General features: G+C 40.0%; 1 protein-coding gene across 1 annotated transcript in view; it reads right to left on the minus strand.

Annotated features, from left to right (window-relative positions):
- Nucleotides 1-8308, minus strand: part of dedd (death effector domain containing) — a 12009-nt gene extending 3701 nt beyond the window's left edge. Inside the window, exons 1-4 of the mRNA XM_084014762.1 lie at nt 8170-8308; nt 5877-6513; nt 2499-2603; nt 1877-2014 (exon numbers count right to left, since the gene is read on the minus strand). Coding sequence (XP_083870888.1) covers nt 1877-2014; nt 2499-2603; nt 5877-6441 — 808 coding nt within the window. The 5' untranslated portion in view covers nt 6442-6513; nt 8170-8308. The remainder of the gene's footprint in view (nt 1-1876; nt 2015-2498; nt 2604-5876; nt 6514-8169) is intronic.
- Between the last annotated feature and the right edge of the window lie 2426 nt (nt 8309-10734).

Here is a 10734-nt window from a genome sequence, read left to right on the forward strand (position 1 = left end):
TCCTTTTAAATACAATACATTAGTGGTGTGCGATATGACTATATTAGATCGTGAACGATTAAAATGTCTCAAATGTCTCCGTGATCTGCCTTTACAGAGAGGTCATTAGTATTGTGCTACAGTGCACAGTCAATCAGTTGCAGTTCTATGGCTCATACACTCATCCAAAGTTGTTTTCTCAGCCAAATGTTAAGGGCACACTCCCACTACACCAACCGGACCGTGCCCAGCCACGATGGAGGCTAAAGTCCAGAATGTTTGTCCAGTGTGAGTGCTCCGTTCCGTACTTAAGAACGGCACGCTAACTCGGCCCCGGCACGCTTGGAAGAGGTGGATTCGACTCCGGTACGGTTCATGCACATGCACGGGTACGCAATGTGAACATGACGTAGGCTTTAATGGATAGGCCGTCCCACTCGTTATTGCTCAGGGTTCAACGCGGATCTCCCCCCGATATCAAGACGATTTATGACTGAAAATACTGTTGATGATTGTAGGACACAGCGGGATTCTGGGTCGGGTTTGGGCTTCAGACTGGTGGTGTGAGCGGTCCCAGAGCGGAACCGGACTGGTGCTTTTATAACAAAAATGCCTTTTGAAACCAATGTTCATTTTGGGAGTTATGCTAAAGTCTCTGATTGTACTTGAAGCCTAGACCATGTTAAAATGATTATGTTATATAAATTATTAGAATATTTTCCTTATTGATGTCTTGTTCTGTTTGTTTCTATTCTACTTTTCATGTTTATTAGAATGTTACATACTGCTACCTCGAAAAACAGAAAGTGAATAGACTGGTTTTGCTGAGGATCTGTATCTAATAAGCTACCTGACTGGTACAATTCCTACCAATGTTAGATTTTGTTTTAATGTTATGTAGCAAGAGTGCACTTTACTTGAGTGTTGTTGTTTACCTTTTGTAACCAATATTCATTTTGGGAGTTATGCAAAAGTCTCTGATTGTACTTGATTACAGTTCTAAACCATGTCAAAATTCTTGTTGGATGTTCATACTTTACATAATTCTACTTGTACATTTGATTAAAATCTGTTTGAAAAGGTACTTTGGCCTAAATGGTCTGTTATTCTTTCAGGGCTATATTTTTTAAATAGGGAAATTAGTTTGGTTGTACTGTTCACTAACTTGCAAAATAGTCTTAAAAACCAACATGAAAAAGAATCGTGAAAAGATCGTGGATCGTGATCCTGCCTGAAAAAAATTGTGATGTGATCATTTTGCCATATCGCCCACCCCTACAATACATAGAGCCCAAAAATGTAATATTGAAGGCACAATTGACCCATTAAGTCCCACCCCTCGATCGCAGACTGGCAAGTCATTTGCTGGTTTTTGGATTTGGAGTTTGTGATGGTAAAACGTTACCTGGAGAGGTTGGATGGAGATATTTGCATTTCTAAAATGTTATACCTGATCTGTAGGATTCAACAGGTCCATCTCAAATTTGGTGAGCATAATCTCAAGACCTTCTCCGAGGAAACTTGTAAAGCGTTTGGTTTCCATGGAACGACATTGACGTGGCGAAGCCGGCAATTTTGTATGTTTCGCCATGAAGTTGTTGAATTTGAATTGCCCAACACACGCATAACAAGTCAGTCGTATGTGGCAGAAATCATCAGATTTACATGAAATTGACATGGAGGTTTACACATGATGATATACAGCAACATGATGTCTAATTTGTGTGTGTGTTCTCAAGGGCCACATGATGGCATCCTGCGCCAGACACTCCACGCAGTAAAGACCACCAGGCACCCTGCCTTCACAAAGAGACATTCGTTTCTGTATCACAGCTAACAAGGGGAGGGACCGTTCATCGCTGCTGATGATCCAATTTATGTTGCGTTTATTTTTTACCACATGTTTGCTTCTCTCTGCAGTCAGCTGAGGAATGACTTCTCCTCCGTTTACGGTTTTGTAAAGGAGGAGCTGGCTTTGTCCGGGGAGGTCCAACATGGGGCCCTGACGGGGAACAGCAAATGACTGGCTGAGGACCTAGAAAGAGACATTAGTTCCAACATTAATCTAGCTTCTGTATCGCAGCCTATAGTTACGTTGCTTACTAATCCAACCCATATCCTGCTGATTTAAGAAATGAGAAGTGTAAACTAGACATGGGACGATACAAAAATTCCATGTCACAATTATCCTGGCCAAAATAATTGAAATGATCAAAATATGCTTAGAAATGCACTTAACCATACAAAAACATTTTTTATTGCATCACAGACATGTTAATTTTTACTGGAGATCCTCGAAGTGAAGTCAACAACTATAGAATGATAATAAAATGATCTATAATCACAAGGTCGATGTGCACAAATAAAAGATGGGTACACTATATATTATAGTCACATATTATATCCTGTATATTTTTAATAAGGCTCTATTTTCACTTCCTCTACCGTGATAGTGAGCAAGACGGCTTTTTCAAGTCACTCATGATGATTTTCAAGCTTATTCCGAAGGGTAAACCCACCCGTTCTTCTGTGAGGCACAGTGTCTTTGCTCTGCACTGCTCCTCTTGGTGAAATGTAACGCACTGATGTCTCTTCCAGGTACTTGTCAACAGGATCTGGGCACACTGAAATAACAGATTTCTCAAGTTATTTTAACTGCAGTGATAATCGTTCCATTGGAACCAGGGGAATACATCATACAGTATGCAGAGAAACAATCCGTTTATATGCATTGCTATGGTCGATGATCGATCGCCTCAGTCAAGCACATACCGACATATTAACACCGCAAATTATTTCTATCATTAATATTTCTTGCATGAAACAACGATCTGCTCAAATGTGACACTATGAAACCTTTAAACGTACAAAAGTGCATTATTTGTCCTAAAAAAAACAAAAAACTAAAATACACCCATTACAACTTCTGTTTTGATGCTCTGGTCCCAGCACTTTCCAGATGTGCCAACTCAAAGTACCATCACATCTGTGTTCTCAAGCAATAAGCTGTAAATGAGGGCAACGGTACCTAAGACTCACTCCACACAACAGGGTGCTGCAGTCGTGAGTCAATTCACTTTTTCCCCCACGCCATAAATCATAGACGAGCAAACAAACACACATGTTATGGGAAATGGAACAGCCACCATCCACAGGGGCTAAAAAAGGAGTAAGACGAGAAAAGACTGAATATTGACGTTGGGATAGTGACTGCTACAAGGTCAACTAAATTCAGATTTAGTGTTATTCATTAAAATAATATAGTAATACAGTAATATAGTTCAGCCATATTGGAAAGCTAACAAACATTAGGTTATCCATTCATTTATCATTCATTTATTGTATAGGCTACTGGATAAAAAAATTAGGTTGTTGTTAAAAAGATGCCAAATATCAGAGAAATGTTGTGCAAATGCTGATAATGAGCCTAATACCCAATAACAGGCAGATCTTACTGTCTGCGTAAAGTATCACCAGCTGCTGACCACTGGATTCAAAATAAGAAGATCTTCACACCTTCACGTGACTTAGCACTACACTTGTATCTTCGTAATGTCATTTCCTTTTTAATTTTCTGTAATAGAAAATATTTAAAGTGAAACAGAAAATCATAGGCAACATTAAGGACCATATCATCACAAGCAGCACAGGGAATTAAGGGGGGCAAAGGGGGCAAATCCCAGAATGCCCCGGAAAAACATGATGGACAGGGGGAAAGTTATATTGACCCGTTTAAAGCCATTAATGTCGATTCATTTTATTACTATTTCCATCTGTAACAGACTCACACACGTATTATAATCTGTGTTTTTCTTTACATAAACACATTTCCACCATTCATTGATCTAGAGGCAAAGGCAGTAATTGCTGCATAAAATTCTAGAAAACACCAGAATGCAGAAAAATTACATTTTAACACTGTTCTGGCATCCATCCTTTGTATGTCCTACTTGGAGCCAGCTCTGGCGTCATGGCTCATGCCAAGGAAAAGTGTCCCACTCTGGAATTCCTTGACTGTAAGGAGCACTTATGTCCATGGTGTGCTGCAGGAACAAGCTCTAAAACCCAGACCAGTCAGCATTTTTACGCTTCCTGTTCCCACATCTCCGAGTGAATGTGTTTTTTCAATGTTTTTGGTTCAATGCCTGAAATAAGGTGAAGGGATTTAGAATTTCTGTTCGACAATGAGATACGTCGTCAGAGTACCCCTCTGGTAAATGTTGAAGGTTGGTGACGTGAAGTCATGTGACTGTGGCGGAGTTCATATATAGGATCAGTTATAGGGACTCCGCATTTAATTCATTGCATTTAGGATTAAAAAAATCATATAAGTGGTGTTCATTTCAGCAAAATGTGGAAGTATCTTGCAAAAGAGCACATTCCTTGCAATAATTCCAAAATCCAATGGAAAAATCCTATCTTCCTGCTTGGCTTCAACAATAAGTCATCCCTGCAGCACTCTACATGCTGCATGAAAGACAAACAGCTGTGGTGTCTGTGGAAACGTTCCGAGAACACCACAAGAACGACGATTGTTCTCAGAACGAGTAGTTTATTAACTCCACAACACAAGTTGTTACGTGAGCAGTACACAAAGTGTCAACCAACCTGCTCATTCACTTACAGTTCTTCTCAGCGTAGCTGTTCATTCTAGCTCTGTGATTGGTTACATGGTATTGTATGGTACATGGTAGGGATGTCACGAGAACCGATACTTACGGTACCTTTCGATTCTAAAATGTCAAAACGCCGACGATGCCCGTTTTTTTAAGTACCAATCGCACCGATTCCAGTGTTGGCATCGGTGTCATTACTCTTCCGGAACTGTTGGGGGCAGTATACGCCTCCAGTCGATACTTACATCAGAAGTATTAGTTCACGAAGAAGTGGAACTACACATAGCAAAACAAAAACACGTGAAAGATGGCAACTGCGGCTACGGCTCCACCGCGACTTGTGGATAAAAAAAGGCACAAAGAGTCGGGTATGGAAGTATTTCGCATTTGAGGCAGATGACCGTGGCGTAATAATGAACCCGCAGAAGCCGATATGCAAACGGTGCTACCGTGGTCTTCAGACCAAAGGAGGAAATACGTCAAATTTGGCGAAGCACCTGAAAGACCGTCATCCGGATTTATTCAAAGAATTCACGGTGAGTTCTGATTCATATTAACGACATCCAAAGGATGAAAGGATTTTTTTATCTGCCATACTGAAATACACGTTAACGTTACATGAACGTTGCATGTGCCTCTTGTTAACTGAATGGCTGCACTGTTACATTCACTGTTTTGTTTCTGCACAGCACCTTTGAAAGTTGAAAGTTCTGGAAGTTTGGAATGTGTCTACGGACAATAGTTGTTGCACTACATTGCACTTTATTGTGTTGTTCTGTGCTCTTGCACTGAGTTTTGTATGTCTTATGACATTTTGATATTTTTAATAAAGAAATTCATGTTTCAAGTTCATGGAATCTTGGAAAATAATTTTTTTACCGTGGTATCGAAATTGGCATCGAGAATCGTGTAATTTTACTGGTATTGGTACCGACTACTGAATTTTTGGTATCGTGACACCCCTAGTACATGGTATCTACCTGTATTACCCAATACATTGACAGGAAAGATGGATAGTGGCAGATCATAGTGGCAGCAGCTAGGAGTGTAGCTGAAGTACCTGGAATGAATGCTTCACATAAAAACTGCAGCCGGCATAATCATAATCAACAGTGTTTGTATAATTCCAATTCAGATTCAAATGATACTATTTGTAATTACTGTCATTTTCTGTGAGAGTGACAAGAGGGTGAGGGTGCACTCTAGGACATTAAAATCAAACTGTCCATTATTAAATATACACTAAAAGCCTGGTTACAATAGCAATGATGCATTACTCACCAGCCTGCCGTTTCCTGAGGGTGACATAAGGCAATAGGTCGTGGCGGGTGATAATCCTCAGAAGCTGGAGAACGTGTCGGAAGTTGGTCTCATCACAGCGACCCTGGCGCTCTAGAGCCAGTAGGAAATCCCGTCCACTCCTGATGCCACCCCGCTCATACTCGTCAATTACATCAACGAACAGGAACGACAGTACCCTGACATCCCGATGGGTTAGCTGGGCTCCAACTATATCAAACATGCGGTGAAGTGAGTACAGCCCATGGGAGTTGTCCACGGCTTCCTCGGGCCACGGCTCGAAGCACCCATCTCTTCTGGACACACTGGACTTGGTGCAGGAGGCAGGATGGTTCCTGTTGGCCACCTCCCCACTGGCAGCTGCCACACCAGAGCAGCCTGGCCTGCCGCTCAGAGCTCTGTGATCCAGAGGCCCAGCGGTTGCACTGCTCTGACTTGAGTCCACCTGATTGGCTTGAATGTGAGGTCGGGCCTGCTGAGCAGAGGAGTTCTGGCCAAGCTGGGGAGAGATAACAGCATTGGGAAGCTGTGGTTGCTGTGATGTCATCTCAGGGCCCGCTGATGGTGAGGGACGCACAAATCCCTATAACTCCTGCTGTCCGCGTCTCCAACTGATGAGCTATGTATGGAGAGTGGGGGGATCACATATTTTACAATCATCATATATCGATGACAAACAACACTACAACTGCAAATGCGTACGGAGTTCCCATGGTTTATAATAGAGGTGAGCCACCTCTGCTAACATCAGAGTTCATAAAATTAAACATAACAGACCCTCAATATTACACAGCAAATGCCACCTATTTAATGAAGAGGGCAACTGTGTAGACTTGTGTTTGTTAATTAGTCTTATACAAATGTGAGTCACATTGAAGGAAATGATCATAACTGTCTGCTTCCTGTATCTGCAGTGTCAAATATGTAACTTAAACTAAAACTGCAGTGGTATCAATTCCATGAGTGTTACATCTAGCCTCAGGTGGCTGAACAGTTGATGTATCTCACCTGCACTACATTAAGGGGCTGGACATCAACTTTTTGAGTTCAATTTGCTTTCCCCTTGTCCAGGCAAAAAAGTGTCTGTGTAAAAATGACAACAATTTACTTTCTTTGTTTTGTTTGCAAATGCAGAATTCACACAGAAGCAGTTAAAAATCATCCAAAGGGTGTCCACTATTATAAGACGCTCTCTTTATTAAAGATTTTTAATTTTGTTTTATGCTGCATTTATGGCAGCCTACGGTTTCTCAAAATGAAAATAAACTCAAATGAAATGTTCAGTTTGATTTCTTGGAGGGAAATGCATTGTTTAGATGAGTCACATCAATAGAGAATTAGTCATTAGTGGCAGCCAGAGTGAAATTGTTGCGTTCTTGATGACTAACAGAGATGTTGAGCCCTTTGTTCACACTGTCCAAAAGTCCTGTCATTTCTGCAGACTTTCTTTGATGAATAACCCACAAGTCATGGCGTTGTGACCAAAAAACACAGGGATACCAGGGGAATGCTGCAGGCAAAAAAAAAAAAAAAAAAGATAAACAAAGAGGATGACACGTGGGTGTTCAAAGGATATAACATGGTGCATATGTGAAAACATATGAAATCATTGGCTACATTACACAGCTGGCTTAATCACCAACCATTCAATTGTAGGCCTACTTACTGAAGCTGTTTTTATAAATGTAAGAAAATAGAGAATTTGACCATTTCCTCTTGTCCCATTAGACAAGGAGCTGGGCGATGTTCACTTGTCTCCAAGTGTTACCCGTTAACTAGCCGACTAGAGCCGAGTTGAAGTAAACACAGAGGAGTCATTGAAACAACGCTGTTGCCACTTCAGTAACTCACAGAAGAAGGTTTCTACTGTAAACCCAACAAACACACTTCCAACATTGCTGTCAAGCAAGATAGACGGCAAGCTAAAAACTAGCTAGGTGCCTAACGGAAGTTGGCTAGCAAGCTAACGGTAGTTATCTGGAAATAAAAATCAGATGCAAGATGTGGATATGAGGTTATTACGCAACCAGAATGGAAACTGGCCTCTGGTTCATGCTTGCGGTTAAATAGCTAGGCATTGGCTACGGTAGCGTGAAGGGGCATACCAACACACGTATCCCCTTTGATTTGCGTCTGGGTTTGTTGTGACTGCTCATCGCTAACGTTACACCGAGTCCTGCAGTCCGCGTTAACGTCACCCAAACTAGCAAAGCATTGAAAGCCAAGTAAAGCCGACAATCACAAGAAGCTCATTAGCCAACGATAACTACATTACCTGCAGTTGTTGAGGGATACTCTTGACGAATCCAACACTATCACAGTTCGGTTGGCAGCTAATACGAAGTTAGCTTCCCAGTGTCTAATAGCACAGCTTCTATCGGGGCAGAAAACGGGTCCGTGTTGTTGTTTTTGATCGACTACACGATAAACACTCAAAAGATACGTTTCCGGTGTCTAGGTGTGCCGCGCGGCTTATTTCAGGCCAAACATTAGAGTCCCTTTAATGGTGTTGGTCCTCAGACAGACATCATGGGGAAAAATAGGCAGACAGTTTTCGTTCTTCAGCTAAAATGAAAGACCTTCCAGTTCACCGTTGAGTTCACTTCCGGTGTTACACCCGGTTCTGTCTGCCCGCCGAGAACTAGGACCCTCACGGGAGCACGCACGGCTTAAACGCGTGTATGAAATTTATTTTCCATGGAGTTGTTGAGAAACTAAATTTCTGCTTTGTCGGGTTCATAATGAGTGATAAAAGGTGTAAAGTCTATAGTTCATGAACGATAGTCATCAGTGTTCCATCAAGCTCAGTAAAATAATTATTTTATTTTATTAACCAGTTATGATAGACCTTACCTTACCAGGAATTTTACTCTAATATAACAATATAGATAACGAACAAAAACATTTAACTATTGTGTGCATACGATAAATACAAATATAAACCATACACCAAGGAAAATTTTCTTCTGTAAATTGTAAATGTTTTTCTGTGAATTGTAGTGTGTGCAATGGTGCAGACGCCAAATAATGTAACAGGTGGCTTCATACACATGCTCTTACTTTGACACATGTTCATGGCATACACAGGCCTCTCATTGTCTGTCATACAAACTTGCATTAACTTAACAACAGAAAATGAAAATTTTAATTTATGTCAAAGTAACATATTTCATTTTACAGCAGCAATATGTGTGGTATACGATATTATATAACATGTCGTTTTATATTTACATAAAATATAACTATTTAATAAATAATGTAAATAGTAATAACATGACATGTAACCTAATTTTCTGGCTTAAGTTTACATGAAATTGTTTTTATGCCCATTCTCTTTGTTGTTCTTTATTTGTAGGCTATATAATGTTACGTTTAAACTTGTCAAATGCACATATACTGTCTGACAAGCCACAACTAACCCGGGATACCTGAGCTCAGCCCAGGTTTCAGCCTTAAGTGCACCACAAGTGCCAGACTGCCCAGATGTGGCTCATTACCAGGTCCAGTGTTGTTTTGTAACCCCCCCAGGCAGGCAAATTACGGATAAAGTAAAATCACATTCATAGATATACACTACTTTCATTTCAAAGAAATTTTGACTAAATAAAAGTACTTAAGGGGAATGTCACATGTGTTCTTCCTGAGCCAGGACAGTTTAGTCTGTATCTCCTCCATAGTATAAATGCAGTGGAGTAAATATATTCCCTCTTAAATGTAATGAAGTAGAAAGTAGCATGAAAATGGAAATACACTTGCCTCAAATTGCATTTAGAGTTTGTTACTTTTTCATGTTAAATATACTGTATGCTGAAATACAAGCTCATAAGAAATGAGATTTAAATGTTTAAATTTTTTTAGCCGTTTATTGAATTCAGGCAAATAATTACTATACATTTTACAACGTGGTTTCAAGGTCAATACATTCAAAGTTAACACATTTAAAACATTTTACATTAATAATTCAGACAATTAAATACAATACCACATAGTATCCACAAGTTGTTACAGCCAGCCTGTTTCTATAACCTTTTTTCCTATGTCAGAGTTCCCTAACTTCCAAAATTCTTTACATTCAATAATTTCATTTTTTCTTATCTTGTCTCTTAATAGATAGTCTTGTAACAAAGTTATACTTAAATTAACTACGGATTCTGCTGACACTGAAAAGTTCTTAATACCATGAGGTTTCGACATCTCCATGTTGCTTCTTTAACACAATAAATCACAGCCCACCATCTTTCCCATTTTTTACAATCATTATTTTGTATATCACCATTTAAAATATCTGACTCTGTGGGGGCTCTATAGATCATTTGGCCATGGTTTTAATAAGCTCCAAACCCTCCGAGACAATTTACATGACCAGAATAAATGTGATACATTTTCATCAATACCACAACCTATTTTTGGACATTTTGCATTCCTAGAAGACCCTCTCCTTCAGAAGAAATGAGATGGCATAAAGAACACATTATTTGTTTCACCTGCAGAGGACTCTGTCACGATCATTTTCATTACAAATGAGAGGTTCTTCACATATCTCTTGGTATAACATGTGTACTGAATACAAGGTGTGTTAAGAAAGAATCATTCACTTTACAGTGTTGAAATTACATTATACATATTCAACCATAAAAGGAAGTAAAGTGATAATGATTTGTCAAAATAGTTGGATCCTATTTGCTTGGAAGTCCGTTCTGGGTGAGTTTTGTGATGAATGAGACGACACTGAGGTCAAATGAAGGCTGGTAGTCAACAGTGAAAACACTGACAACTTTTAGGTCCAGATCTCATCATCACTCTCACTCAGTGGCGGCGCCAGGGGGGAGCTAGGTGGTGC

This window comes from Eutrigla gurnardus, assembly GCF_963514095.1.
Source record: "Eutrigla gurnardus genome assembly, chromosome: 8".
Classification (NCBI taxonomy): domain Eukaryota; kingdom Metazoa; phylum Chordata; class Actinopteri; order Perciformes; family Triglidae; genus Eutrigla; species Eutrigla gurnardus.